The sequence below is a fragment of the Cricetulus griseus genome, chromosome 3 (genome assembly GCF_003668045.3).
Source record: "Cricetulus griseus strain 17A/GY chromosome 3, alternate assembly CriGri-PICRH-1.0, whole genome shotgun sequence".
In the NCBI taxonomy this organism is placed as follows: domain Eukaryota; kingdom Metazoa; phylum Chordata; class Mammalia; order Rodentia; family Cricetidae; genus Cricetulus; species Cricetulus griseus.
This window is the reverse complement of record NC_048596.1, coordinates 170,968,580-170,984,134: the sequence shown is the minus strand read 5'-3', so window position 1 is coordinate 170,984,134 and position 15,555 is coordinate 170,968,580. Positions and strand designations below refer to the sequence as shown.

General features: G+C 46.7%; 1 protein-coding gene across 1 annotated transcript; it reads right to left on the bottom strand.

Annotated features, from left to right (window-relative positions):
- Positions 1-6,828: 6,828 nt before the first annotated feature.
- On the bottom strand, positions 6,829-11,232 carry Ccl22 (C-C motif chemokine ligand 22). Its single transcript, XM_027406111.2, has 3 exons — positions 11,160-11,232; positions 9,891-10,014; positions 6,829-7,451 (listed from the first exon to the last, which is right to left on the bottom strand). The coding sequence occupies exons 1-3, from the start codon at positions 11,230-11,232 to the stop codon at positions 7,367-7,369; spliced, it is 282 nt and encodes a 93-aa protein (XP_027261912.1). The 3' UTR covers positions 6,829-7,366.
- Between the last annotated feature and the right edge of the window lie 4,323 nt (positions 11,233-15,555).

Sequence of the window (15,555 nt, the reverse complement as noted above, 5' to 3'; positions counted from 1 at the left end):
TTTCTTTAAATTTTGTATCTCATTGAACCCTGAGCTTAGCTCCATTACATGCACATACATCTAAATAAAATAATAAATCTTCAAAAAGTATTTCCTAGGCATTTTTCATAATTTTTTAAAAATTGATAATTTGTTGCTGTTGCAACTGTGTGTGCTTGGTGGAGATGCCCATGTGCCCCAGCGTGTATGTGGAGGTCAGAGGACAGTTCTGTGGACCCAGTTATCTTCCACCTTTACATAGGTTCCAGGGTTTGAATTCAGGTCACTAAGCTTATGCAGCAAGCACCTTTGCCTTCTGAGCCATCTTTCTGGCCCTCCTTTACCATTTGCAGTTCTTTTGGAAACGCTAATCATTTCCATAACCCTCTTTCTAACTTTGTTCATTCTTTGTCTTTACTTATCTATTTCAAAGTAGGGTCTTTTTCTTTTTTTCTTTAGGATAAATGAAGTGATCTGCACTTTGCTAAAAGTGATTTCACCTGAAATGCATTTCAGATTGCTTTTTAATTTTTTTTATGTTTTAATTACTATTCATATTTACATATCCATCCCCCCATTCCCTCGCCCTCCCATCCTCCCATGTTCCCCACCAACCCCCCCAACTCATCCCCCAACTCCTCCCCAGGGATAGTAAGGCCCTCCACAGGGGACCTTCAAGGTCCATCATATCATTTGGGGGAGGGCCTAGGCCCTCCTTGCTGTATCTGGGCTGCAATAGTATCCCTCCATAGGGGATGGGCTCCCAAAGTCCATTTGTGCTCTAGGGATAAAGACTGGCGCCACTGTTAGAGGTCCCATAGACTGTCTTGACCTCCTAGCTGGCACCCACATTCAGATGGCTTGGTTCAGTCCAATGTTGTTTCTGCAGCTTTATGACTAGGGTCTCCATGCTCTCACTAGGTCAACTGTTTCTGTGGTTTCTGTAGCACCATCTTGGCTCCTTTGCTCATCCCTCCTCCCTCTCCACACCTGGATTCCAGGAGTATGGTTCAGTGCTCAGCTGTGGGTGCCTGTTTCTGCTTCAAACAGCTACTGGATGAAGGCTCTCAGGCAGCAGGCAGAGAGGGCAGACCTCAAGGCAGGGTCATATTATGCAGCAGTGTGTTGCTTGGAACTCACAATGTAGTCCAGGCTGGCCTCAAACTCATAGAAACCTACCTGCCTTTGTCTCCTGAGTGCTGAGATTAAAGGCAATGCACCACCATGCCTGGCAGTTGTTTGTTTTTATTTGATTTTTCAGTTCAATGTTCTCTGTGTAGATTTGTCTACCTTGGAAATTACTTTGTAGATCAGGCTGGCCTTAAACTCAGAGATCCACCTGCCTACACCTCCTGAGTGCTGGAATTAAGTTCATGGACCACCACACCAAGCTGAGGTTGATGGTTTCTTGATGTTTAACTTTTTTTAAAAAATCAAGTCTCTGTGTAGGTAAATGCATGTGTGCCTGTACCCTCGGAAGCCCAAAGAGGGCATCAGATCCCCAGGAATTAGAGTTACAGGTGGCTTAGCCACCCTACATAGGTACTGGGACCCAAAATACCTTGAAGTCAGCACAAGACATACCAAGACCAACTTCTCAGCATAAAGGAGATTTACTTGTCCCAGAAGGACAAAGGAGAAGGAATAACTCAGATATGAGATAGAAGACAAAGGAGAAGGGAAAAGGAACAAGGGAGGTGGGGGACAGAATACTTGCCCTGGAGGGACAAAGGACTACCTCTGGACAGAGAGGAGACAGATGTGACCTGTAGGCAAGTGGCAGTTTATACAGGAAAAAGGGGAAGCCCTGTGTTAGGATGAGGTGTTTAATTTTGATTGGGCATGTTAATTAGGGAAGTCAAAGGGGGTCTTTTGATTGTGGATTTCAATATTTTGATAGCTAAACCTTGGTGGTCAGCCTCAGGAGGAGAAAGTGGCCAAATAAGGGAATAGACCTTGGTGGCTATTAGGAATGTAATCTAATGGTTAGCAAGGAAGAAAGGATGGGGGAAGGGCAAAGCCCTCCATGTTTGCCATGCTCTGGCCTGCTAGAGCCCTTTCAGGACTCAAACTCTGATCCTCTGCAAACACAGCCAGTGCTCTTAACCTATAGGCCATCTCTCCAGCTCCCCCTCCTCCCTCTTAAAGGCGATTGTGGATGGAATTGTTAGCCTGATTGTTCAGTATGTCTGTCTTTGATATTTAGTGATTTGGGGCATGTTAATTTTGTAACCTGCCATTTTGTTGAAAATGTTTGTAAGATCTAAGCATTTTCTGTGGCATCTTTGGGGTCTCTCATACACAGAATCATATATCATCTGTAAATATGGATACTTTGACTTTTTCTTTCCTATTTGTGTCCCTTTTATTTCTTTCTCTTGTCTTATTGCTGTAGTTAGACTTCAAGTTCTATATTGGATAGAAGAGAGTGTGGACACCTTTGTCTTGTTCCTGATCTTAGTGGGGAATGCTTTGGGTGGTGTGTTATATAGAGCCTATCATTTTAAAACATGTTTTCTCTATTCCTAGTCCCTTCAGGGCTTTTATTTTGAAGGGATGTTGGAGTTTATGAAAGGCCTTTTCAGGATCTATTGAGGTAACCATATGATTCTCATCTTTAGTCCATTTATGTGATGAATTGTATTTATTGATTGCTGTGTGTGGAATCACTCTTGCATGCTTGGAATGGAGCCACCTTGATCAGAGTGTGTGATCTTTTTGATGTGACATTGAATTGGGTTTGTACTTTATTGAGATTTTTTGCGTCTATCGTCATTGGGGAGATTGGGCCTATAATTTTCTGTTTGTTGTGTATTTATCTGGTTTTTGTACTTAAATAAAACTGGCATCCTAAAAAGAATTTGAAAGTGTTTCTTTCCTAATTTTAAAATTTTGCTTATTTATTAGCATGGGGTGTGGGTGAACATAAAAACAAGGGGACAACTTTTTAGGTTCTCTCTTACCACCTTTCTGTAGATTCCAGGACCTGTAGCAAGGACCTATAGCTGGTGAGTCATTTACTGGCACCCTTCCTTTCAGTTTTGTGACATAACTTCATATTGTTATTCATTCTTCTTTTTGAAGACATGGTAGGATTCTATATTGGATTCACCTAGCCCAGGCCTTTTTTCAGTTGGGAGATTTTTAAAAAAATATTACTACAATCATGTTGCTTGTCATGCATCTATTTAACTTTGGTAGGTAATTGTCTTAGAGTTTCTTTTGCTGTGAAGAGACAGTGACAACTCTTATAAGGAAAACATTTAATTGGGGCTCACTTACAGTTTTAGAGGTTCAGTCCATTGTCATCATGGCAGAGAGCATGGCAGCATGCAGGCAGACATGGTGCTAGAGAAGGAGTTGAGAGCTCTACGTTTTGATCTGAAGGTAGCAGAAGGAGACTGAGTGCCACCCTGGGCCTAGCTTGAGCATATGAGACCTCAAAGCCTACCACAACAGTGACACACTTTCTCCAACAAAGCCACACCTACTCCAACAAAGCCATAACTCCTAATAGTGCCACTCCCTATGGGCCTATGAGGGCCATTTTCTTTCAAAACACCACAATCATAATAATCTAGAACAGTGGTTTTCAACCTATGAGTTGTGACCTCTTTGGGGTTCAAGCAACCTTTTCACAAGGCTCGCATATCAGATATCCTGCATATCAGATATATTCATTGTGAGTCATAATAGTAACATAATTACAGTTATGAAGTAGCAACATAATAATTCTATGGCGGGTTGTTACCACATGAGGAACTGTATTAAAGGGTCTTAGTGTTAGGCAGTTTGAGAACCACTGCTCTAGAGAGTCATACACTTCTGTTAGATCTTCCAGTTTAAATGAGTTTTACTCATTAAAACACACCCTAATGATTTTCTGATCTCCTCTGTCATGTGGTGTCTCCTTTCTCATCTCTGACTTTGTACATTTGGGGCTTCCCACCTTTCTTCTGGTTAATTGGCTGAGGGTTGGCCGGTCTTGCCTTTTTAAAGAACCAACTCTCTGCTTCATTGATTCCTTATATTTGCTTCATTAGTTTCTCACCTGATATTAATCACACCCTGAGCTTTTGACTCCTCTTAGGGCCTTCTAGGTCTGTGGTAGAGCACAAACCTTGCAAGAATTAAGCCCTTGGTTCAATCACCAACAGGGGTAGGGGTGGGTGAGGGCTGTCAAAAAAAGGATGAACAACAGCAAAAAAATCCCCCTACAAACAAAAATAGAATAGTTATTCCTTTGTGACTGGATAATTGTATTTCCCTTAGTATAATGTCCTCAAAGGTCATGCATGTGATAGCATGTGTCAGAATTCTCCTCTTTAAACTCTGGCTGAGCTGTGTCTCCATGCCTGCCACCGCGGACACCTTGTCTATTTTGTTATTGGGTTGGTGGCTGGAATTTTCTTGTCTTGTCAGTTTCTCACTGATGCATACTGTTTTCCTCCTTGCTCACACAGAGAGAACTGAGGCTCTGGGGCAGAGCATCTTGGTACACCCTCAGAAGACTTACACCTGCCTGAATCCTTCCAGATACATCATTGTGGCAAGTGCTCTGCATCTGCAGCTACTGCCTGGAGAGTCATGAAGCAGACATGAAGGGAACCCTTGTTGACAGGATTCAAGAAGACAGCAGTCAGTACAGGTTACCTCAAGACCAAGTTCTCAACACAAAGGAGATTTATTTGTCCCAGAAGGACAAGGGCGGGTAATAAGAGACAAAGACAGGAGACAGAGGACCAAGAAGAAGGGAAAAGGAACAGGGGAAGAGTTACAGGATATTTGACCTAGAGGGACAAAGGACTGCCTCTGGATAGAGAGGAGACAGACATTGGGCCATAGGCAATAAATGGCAGTTTATAAAGAGAAAAGGGGAGACTCTATGTTTTAATTGACCATGTTAATTAGGTGAGTCAAAATAGGCTTTTGATTGAAGGACTTTAATACTTTGGTAGCTGGACTTTGGTGGTCATCCTCAGGAGAAGGGAATGGCTAAATAAGGGAATAGAACTTGGTGGCCAGCTTTAGGAAGGAAGAGGGAATGGGGGAGGGTAAGATCTGCTAGAGCCATGTTTGCCAACCTTAGGTAGGCTTTGATGTTTCAGATGTTCAAGCCGTGCCCAGTGTTTTGCTCTTTTCCTGCTGCCTGCTTATCCAGATGTAGAACTCTCAGCTACCTTTCCAACACCATGTCTGCCTGCATGCTACTCTACTTTCCTCCATGACAATAATGGACTGAACTTCTGAACCATAAGCCAGCCCCAATTAAGTGTTTCCTTGTAAGAGTTGCTGTGGTCATGGTGTCTCTTCACAGCAAAAGAAACCCCAAGACAGTATGAGGACCCAAAAAAGGGTTTGGACCTGTGAAGAATTGAGGAGCCCAACCCCAGGGAGCCCCCATATTACCTGACTCTGTTTCCCAGCTTCCCGTGCAGTCAGGACACCCATGTGACTGAGTCCTACTAAGGACACATGGCACAATGGGTGCACACTCTCTCCCACCATCCCACAAGCCTCCCTTCCCTTCCATGGAGAAGTTCAGACCCTGGAGGAGGGCACAACCAGGAGAAGGAAGGCTCTATGTCCCTGGGAGGCTGTCTATTGATCAAAATGTTGGATGTGCCTATATGAGAAAGAACTCTTCTATTGAATGAACATTCTGTGCCTAGCTCTGGACCTGGGGGCAAGCAATGATCTTATGCATGGCCAACCAGGTCAGTGGGGGACTGGGGACAAATTCCCAGCTTTTCTGTTCGTATTTGTGTAGCTGCCCCCCCCATCAAGCCTTGTATCCACCCATAGGGTGACCTCATACAAGTCTCTTTATATTTAAATGTCAAACCTTCTCCAGCAAATGGCACAGGTTATGGTGACCCATCCTATTTTACAGCGGCACAAATGACAAGGAACCAAGACAGACACTGTTGGTGAACATTTATTTTCCCAGAAGTAGGAGAGGAGGTGGGTCTCAGGGCACTTGAGGCTCTGTGCATAGAGAATGGGTAGACTGATGGTGCTCCTGGTTGGCAGATGTTCCTCCTGGGTTCTGGAAGGACATGAGCCCTGGACACAGCTGTGGCTGCCAGTGTCAGTTCCGATGGCTTGGATTGAGCCCTCCTTAGTCCCATCTTCTGTCAGCTGAGGCTCAGAGAGGTAAAACATTGTCCTCAGGGTCACACAATTCAGTCACTCCAGAGGAGCAAGCAGCTTTATTCCCCCACCCCCAGGACACTGCTGTCCCCAGCACAAATGGATCTTAAATCTTTGGCCTGGTCCCAACCACCCAAGAATAATTCCCAACCAAGCTCTTTAACTTAACTATGCCGCCCACTGACATTACCACAATCAACTGTTTTCTGAGGACAAGAATGTATGGCCCTCCCTGACCCCAGTCCCCAAAACTCTCCAGTTCATCTGTTTGGCCTGCTACATATTTATCCTCTTTTCCTCTATAAATATAACTATAGCTTATAATACCAAGCCATGGTAGTCACTGACACCATAGTGTGAATTTGATTATCAGCAATTCAGTCAAGTAGTCAGGAGAAGTAGAGTGAGGAAGAAAAAGTAAAAGACCCCAACATATGGTTAAAGAGGGATAGAAGGTGATTCTCATAAATTTAGGGTTTCACAGTTGACTTATATAGCCCCTTTCTAACAACCCGAGTCTCTGTGTTAACAATAAACGGTCCTGTATCCAGGGATGGGGGAAATATTACTTTTATTGATGGAGTCTGCAGCTCCTTTCGGAATTCTGATTCTGCCCCTTGCTCCTGTGCTCCCTACCCCATGCCCCTGTGTCCCCTGCCCTACACTGGAGGCCAAGAGATAGGAGGAGCTCTGGTGGGGACCTTGGCCTAACCGCAGGGCCTGGTGGGCCAGCATGAATCCCTGAGGATTCTACTGAGAGACGGTAGAGGCTAGGTGGGTGCCCACTGGGATTGACTGAAGCCTGCGAGTTGAGGGGCACTGGACCAGTGCAAGTAGCATGAATAACATTTGAGTATCAACAACCTCCAGGGAAGTGGAATTGAGTAGCACAGACTTGAAACATTTTGGTCTTCCCTAGACTGGGGAGAGGGAAGATACCAGATCTGCAGGACCAGGACACCAAAGCAAGGGCTGCGGCCTCATCTAAAGCAGTGAGGAGGGGATTCTGGGAAAGGGTGGGCCTGAATGTGCTCCCTCAGCTGCCATATTGGAAGAGGATGGGTTAGAGAGGTTGGAGGGGAGGTGGAGGGACAAGAGGCCTGACAGAGTGACAGCCCAGGGCATGGTGGTGAGCGAAGGCAGCATTGTTGGCAAGGCTCTTGCTGGGATGGCAATGGGATAGGGCTTGCTGAGCCTTCCTGGAGAGACCACGCCCATGGCCATCAGGCTCTCTTCAGTAGGCCAGCTTATGGATAATCCTCTTCACCCAGGGCAGTCTGGGGTCAGCACAGATATCCCGGTTCTTGATGGTTATCAAACTGAAAGAGATGCCAGGGAGTAAGTAAGCATTAGTAGGCTAGTAGCCACAAGGACTCTGGAGCTGGCCTATCGGATTGGATTCTAGCTTTGCTCCTTGTTAATAAGTTAGGTAACTTCTCTGAGCCCTGGTTCCCATATCTGTAAAATGGGGTGGCAGTCTTGCCCAGCTGCGTGAGATTTTGATGAAGCTGTGATTATATATTCTGACCTGCAAGAGCTATAGCACTATATGATTGTCAGAAGATGGCCTCAACTTTTTACATTGGTTTCTCTCTCTCTCTCTCTCTCTCTCTCTCTCTCTCTCTCTCTCTCTCTCTCTCTCTCTCTGTGTGTGTGTGTGTGTGTGTGTGTGTGTGTGTGTGTGTGATGGATGCCTGTGCACAGGCACGTAGAGGCCAGAGGTTAACATAGAGTGTCTCCCTCACTTGCTCTCCATCTTATTTTTAAATAAAGTTCACTGAACTTGAAGTTCCGATTCAGCTAGACTGGCTAGCCAGGATATTCCTCACCTCTCCAAAACTGGGTTACAGGCACATGCCCTTTCATCTGGCTTTTTTGCATAAGTGCTAAGGATCCGAACTTGGGTCCTCTGCTTACTTTCCTAGCTGAGCAATTTCCTCATCCCCTTGTATAATGGTTTCCTTAACTCTTGCAACAACTCCATGTGTCCCTGCTCTACCTACAGATGTAAAGAAATTTGGATTAATAGTAGAAGGAGTAAAATATATGTGAGGTGGGGGCTGGACTGTGACCTTAAAGAACATCCCTCCCAGGCCTCTTCTAGAGTCCTAGAGCATCTGGTGGAGAAATAGGTTTTCCCTGTGGTGATGGAAGAGTTAGCCACCAATTGTCAGCATGTAGGATCACTTCGGAGACCTCTGGGTATTATGCCTGTGGGGATATCTTATTTTAAGCCATGAGAGAAGACCCATCTAAATTGTGGGTGGGGTATCCCCTGGGCAGCAGACCCTGGGTATCGTGGAGACACAAGCTGAGTATTTGCATTCATCCCTCGGTTTCCTGACTGTGGATAAGATATGACCAGCTGCTTCTGGCTCCAATCACTTGGATTTCCCTGCCCCGACAGCCTGCACCTTAAACTCTGAGTTAAAACACACCCTTTCTCCCCTAAACTGTGCTTGTCAGATTATTTTATCACAGCAATTGGCAAAGAAACTCAGACACCCAACAAGTGTGGCCCAAGGCTCCTGCCCTGAACAGCTGCAGTGAGTACCAGGTGTAGACACTGAAGCTGTGGTTGGTGAGGTGGGTACAGACTGCCTGATGGTGGGGCCTCTGCTCCAGTTCCATAGCTGCATCCCAATAGTCCGGCTATACATCTGGGAGCTGCTGATGCCCCACAACCCTGGCCTTTCCTTGTCCCACAAAGTATTAATGAACAGAGCCTGAGGACAACAGCAACACCAAGCTTGGCTTTTTTTATTTTTTTAAGACAGGGTCTCTCCCTGGTTGTCCTGGAACTTACTCTGTGGACCAAGCTAGCCTTGAACTCACACAGGTCCACCTGTATCTGCCTCCAGAGTGCTGGGATTAAAGAAGCCAGCCTGAGTGAGGCTTCTAGGACATCTTACACAAGGCTGGTCCCTCCCTGTGATGTGCTGGAAACAGACTCTAAGGGGTTAGAAGCAGCTGGATGGGCTACCACAGAAAAAGAGGAGTCTTCCCACCAGGTGGAGAATTCTGGGGTGCAGAGGGAAGAATCACAAGAGAAAACTCCTCCCAGGAACACAGAAGCTCCTGCTGCAGCCTGGGAAACCTTGCCCCAGGCTCTTCTTTACTGAGCCTGCTTCCATTCTCCTGATGAGCGTAGGTTCCCATCCCTTTGCTAAGTCTAAGACCTCTTGTCTTCCTTGAACCTGGGACCTTTTCCCTTTGCTGAGCCTGGGTCCCTTCCCTTTGGTAAGCTTGGGCCTCACCTATGAAACGGGCTAACATCTTTGTAGAATTGCTTCAAAGACTGAATAAGTCACACAGTTAGTGCTTAGAATAGCCTGGCACATGGGCAACCATCTATAGGCATTAGCATAGACCAAAATAGCTACCCGGAAGAAATCCAGGGGACTGGGAGGACCCCGAATGTCTCAACAGGGAGTGACTCTAGGCATGCTGTTTGTACCCTACACCCACACTACTTCCCATCTCCAATAGCCTGTGGCTATGTACTGCCCACATGTCCGTGCCATGCTGGGGTGGTACCCATCTATTTAGCTGCCATCCTCACATCTGTCATGTTATGGATGTTCAACATTCATCTGTTGAATGGTATCATCATTTTGGGATTCAGAACTCCCAAGCCTACTTGAACCATCCTATCTAGCCACGCCTCCTTGCATTGGAGCACAGTAAATCCTGCCCACCCTTGGGCCACATCTGTCAGGCCCCTCCTCCAAAGCCCTGTGGCCCAGCTCCCCACTCACACAACGCCAGGCTTGCGGCAGGATTTTGAGGTCCAGAAGAACTCCTTCACTACACGTGATGGCAGGGGATAGCGGATGTAGTCCTGGCAGCAGATGCTGTCTTCCACGTTGGCACCATAGGGACCTGGTGGAGGGTGCCCAGGGCACATTAGCTGGAGTACAGAGAGGCCAGCCCCAGCCCTGATCTCAGACTGGCCTATAGGGAAAGGTTCTCTTCCACACCGATGGATATCTTCTCTACCTCATACAGAGATGTCACTAAGGGCCCAGGGTCTACACTGTGGGACAATCAGCTCCAGGAAGTGGATTTAGAATGACTGAGCACCAACAGGCTTCTAAATGGGGTCCTGCACCTCTGAGCCAGAGGGAACCGCAGTGCTCACATTGGGTCAGAGTGTGGACAACAGGTCCAGCTTCCCAGGAGCTTGTTAGCCCTGCTCCAGACCCACCAACCCTCATACTCGCAACACAGAATTAGAACTATCTTCCTCTTCTCTGTGCCCTGATGAGGCAAAAAGAGGAGAGCAAGCATCCATGGTCACAGTGAGTCTGCAGCAGAGTCAGATCAAGGCCCAGACAGATGACAGTCACAGCATAGACCTGGTTAGAGCCCCATTCTGTCCCTGAGTGACTCTAATCATTTATCATCTCCAAGGCTCATGGAAGAATACCAATTCCATAGGATTTAGCTACATCGAGGCTCTCTAGAAGAAACCTGATACTGTGAGCTGCAACTGGTTTATTGTAGTTGCCTCATTCCACTGTGGAGACCCTTCTCCTGCCCAGCCCAAAGCAGGAGTATTGATAGCATGATAGAAAAGAGAAGTCAGAAAAAAAAAGAAAAGAAAAGAAAAGAAAAGAGGGGTCGGGACACTGTATGGACTGCAGGCTCCAGAGCAAGCCTCGGGTGTTGGGATGGCAGGGACAGCTTTCTAAGAGAGTCTCTTCCCCAAATCAAACCTGATACCTTGTGGGCCCTGTATCCATTTCAAGAGCTTCTATGCTTGAGCTGTCTGGGCAGCAGGATCCCCAGGCCTTGCATACAATAATGCCCAAACCAACTGAAGCAGATCCTAAAAGCCAAGCCTCCCTGACTACCCAGTTTATAAATGGGTATACCAGTTTATGAATGGTATTGCCTATTTAAAAGTAATAGTGCTAGCCCAGGGAAGCGCCAGAGCTAGCCTTAGGCCACAAGAGCCAATGGCAGAATCACTCTGGGACTCTTTCCAGACACTCCAGTGTCTATTCTCCTACTCTCATCCTCACCTGCATCCGATGTCTGGAGTGCCACAGCAAGAAGAATGAGAGCCACCAGAAGCCGGATCCGCAGGGTAGACATGCTGTACTATCCTCACCAGACGTCTAATGGCCAGGGGACAGGGAGTCCTGGTACTTAAGCGCTCTCTCCACCCACCGGTTCTGACATCTCTTAGTCATCACCAAGCCTGACATTCATGCCCTGAAAGAAGAAGTCCTACTTCCCCAGATGGGGAACTACTCAGAGGGGACTGCCACTCTTCCAAACTGTGGGTCTCCAGAGACTTGTAAAGTCCCCTCAGTGGTGCTCTCCAGAGGCTGCTTGCCCTATGACCTCAGCCATGTTGTTAGGGGTCTTGGGGAGAAACTTCTCCTGGTGGACATGGGGAGCTGAGCAAAGCCGGCACTGCCCACCTCAGTGACTGTCGGCGCTCGGACAGCACACACTGCATGGAGTTGTGGCCTTCTTCATGACTCAAGGCCGGGCATCCCTGCTCCTTTCAAAGGTGGAGGCCCATGAGCCCTGCGGGTCAGGCTTCTGATCATAATCTGACTTTTCTAGGGCTTTTCAGAAAACTCACCCGGCTCAAAGCGGGCTGCTCCTCAGCTTGCACAGAGTCCGAACCTCCTCAGACTTTCCTCACCCGCCTCATCTCCCCTCCTACCATCCCGCTGACTTACCTGGTTTAGAAACAGCCCCTTGTCCCCAGACCTGTCCACCTCCACCGCCCGCCCACGTGGATACCAGCAGATTCCCCTGCCCACGATGCGGCCAGCCAGAGTGAGTGTGCAGACTCAGAGGGCCTTGTGTCCCTTTCCTACTGGGGCTCCCCATTCACCTGGGGGTCAAACCCAGACTCCAGACTAGGACCTTCAGGGCCACTTATTCAAAACAATTCCCCACAGCCAGAGAGACCACACCACACGACTAACAGTTCCTCAAAGAGGTCTGTGGCCTGACCTGACTAGATTTCCACTTTCTACTTCTCTACTGCAGAAACTCCTACTCAAACGTCAGGAGCTGTTTGAAATGTCACTTGTTTGGTAAGCCCACCTCCTCAGGACTTCATGTTCCCCAAGTAACCTGAAATGTGGCCCAAGAGGAGCCAGAGGAGACTGTCTTATAAGCACAGGAGAGCTGATTCCTTATTGTTCTCAGTATCCAACCTGTTGAGCTGCCTGCTGCTATGTGCTCCAGGTTCCCAGTTTTGTGAGCTGTCCTGGTGCTGGACTAGGCCTTGGTGGTGTAGCTGTCTTTGAATCATTTTTATTCCCATAAGAAACCCCTCATCCATATTCCTGCAAGTAACCCCCCAAACACTTATTGTTCACCAAGATTGACCTTCATAGTACCCATACTTTAGTCTGTCTATGGACTCTATCTGGAGTGAGCAGTTGTGTATGTTGCATCTCCTCATGAAAAGTCTTGTCACATAACATTCAGCAAAATGAGTGGCAGCCACAGCTGCAAACATCTGGGCATGCCTAATGCTGCTGAAAGTACTTCACATGGTTTGAAACACCAAGTACATGTTGTGTGTTGCATATCAGAAATGTGGCCCTCTCCAAGTAAACCAAGCTTTCAGCACTAATTTTTGGTTAGAGAAAGTACAGCGTTGGATGTGATAGCTCACACTTGTATTCTCAGCTGCTGGGGAGGCTGAAGAAAAGGGTTGCTTAGGCCATGAGTTCAAAACCATCTGGGCAGTCTAGTGAGACCTAGTATTTAACAAAACAACAACAAAAACTGAGAGAAAAATAAGTTATCCCACAAAAGCAATTTGCCAATCCCTAAAGGACTTCAGACCTTCAATCAGCTGCCCCAGATTTCAGTGTGTGTGTGTGTGTGTATGCGCGTGCGCGCGCGCGCGCATACACATAAATATATGCTTCAAAAATTAGGGCTGGTCATGGTGGCCTATACCTGTAATTCTAGCACTCAGAAGACTAAGGCAGGAGGACCCCTGTGAGATTGAGTCCAGTAATGACCCTATAGTACAAAGCTGGGGTTGTGGATATGATTTAGTGGACAAAGTGGCTGTGGTGCATGTGTGAAGACCTGACTTTTGGTTCCCCAGACACACAGTGGGCAGACACATGACTGCAACCCAGTGCTCCATGATGAGCTGGGAAGTGGAGCCAGGAGGATCCCTGGAAGCTAACCTGACTCACGAAGTGATGAGCAAGAAACCAACGCCCCATATCAACTTCTAACAAAGACCTTCAGAAGCCGGGTATGGTGACTCACTGACAATCTCAATATCTGGGTGTTAGACAAAAGGGCAGTCAGGAGTTTGAAGCCAGCCTGGGCTATACAGTGAACTCTATATAAGCATGGACTAGATTTAGATCCTGACTCAAAAAATAAAACAAAACCAAAGACCTTCTAGAAATAATTGGGGAAATTTGAATACAGATTGGTATTAGATGCTATCGTATCTTAAAGTAGATTTTCTTCATGCATTGAAGACTTCAAGGTGTGTAAGAGATGCTCTTGTTCCTAAAGGAGGTACATTGAGGTATTGAGGAGTGCGAATCATAATTTCAGAGTTGGGGAAAAACATGTGGCAAATGTAATTTGTGCACGTGACACCCTTGGCTGTGGTATCAAATGCATACTATGTGCATAGATTGATATACAGAGAGTATTGTGTATGTGCTTTATTGACATAGATGCATTGTAAGGTACATATATGCATAAGACGCATATGTGGATGTGTGTCTAGAGGGCAAACAGAGCCTAAATGGTAAGATGAAGTTGCTAAAAATAGTTGCTAAAAAGGGACTTGGTCACTTGCTGAACTAATCTAACAGCACACTTGACCATTGAACATGTATCTGATTGAGTCTGGTGATATGCTCCTGTAGTCCCAGCACTTAGGATGCTGAGGCAGAAGGATCAAGAGTTTGAAGATAGCTTGGGATACATAGTAAGACCAGGTCTCAAAAGTGAAAAAACACAAAGCTGTCTTATGTCTTTGCTTTGAGGCAGGGTCTTGCTGTGAAGCCGGGCTGGCCTCTAGCTTGCAGCCACTCTCCTGCCTCTGTCTCCCGGGTGCTGGGATTACAGGTATGTATCACCATGGTTCACACCAAAAACAAATGTTTGTGTGTGTATAGTAGAATCTCATTATATTGTCTAAACTGATCTCAAACTTCTGAATTCAAGTGGTCTTCTTGCCTCAGCTAAGAAATATTTCTTTAAAAGACTTTCTTATTTATTTATAATTATTGGGAATATGAGGGCAGGATCTATGCTTCCATGACTAGAATTAATCTCTAGTCATCAAATTTGAGAGCAAGCACCTCTGCTCTCTGAGCCATATCACCGGCCCAAGAATTATTTTTTTGCATGTGAAACTTCTTTATCATAAGAGCACTGTAAGTAAGTAATGCTGGGGCTTTCTACAGGGCCTCTTAGGGCCCAGGACCCTCCATGGTGGCCTGGGGGTCTCCCCCTGGAGAACACCTGGGTCCCCAGGGACTTGGCAGGCCCCAGGGCTCTCATCCTGGCCCAGCCTGTGGGCTTAGTGCTGGCCTTACCCACCAACTGCCTGCCCTGGGCACACCTGCACTACCAGGGTTCTTGGCCTCCCTGACTGGAGGAGGGGCGGATATGGAGTTAAAGGAGCCCGGACACCCAGTCAGAGCACAGGGCATGGGGATGAGCTTTCAAGAGAAGGACGAGGAATACTTGGGGCTGCATTGGTGAAGCTCTGGGACGTACAATGGCAGTAAGGATAGGGTGGGGCTCTGATGATCAAGGGGCTGATCTTTCCTCCTCCTGGCGGCCACACTGTCTCACTTTGTACCTTGCAAGGTGTAGAATATCCTAAACAATCCTCTTGTCTCAAACTCCCTTTTTTGCTTTGTTTAAAACAATGTTTGTTTTGGAGAAAGGGTCTCCCTATGGAGACAGCTGGCCTGTGTAGACTAGTCACTATGTAGATGAAGCTGACCTCAAACTTGCATTGATTCTCCTATTTCTGCTCCCAGAGTATTGGGTTTATAATCATGTGCCGCCATTCCAAGCTCTAAATTAATTTTTATCCATTAAAAACATAAAGCAGGAGTGGGGTGTGGTGGCATACACCTTTAACCCCAGAACAGGAGAGACAACAACAGGAGGATATTTGTGACTTTGAGGCCAATCTGATCTACATAGTAATTTCCAGGACAGCAAGGGATATCCTGTCTAATGACATCAAAACCATAAGGCAGAACCCGGTGGAATGTACCTCTCATCCCAGGTGCTTAGGAGGCTGGGGCAGGAGGATTGCTTGAAGCCTGGGAGCTAAGGATCTGCCTGGGCATCTAGCAAAACTCCAGAGAGATGGGGGAGAAGGAGTTGGGAGATAACTTAGCAAAGTGCTTGCTGAACAAACAGGAAAACCCAAGTTCAGCT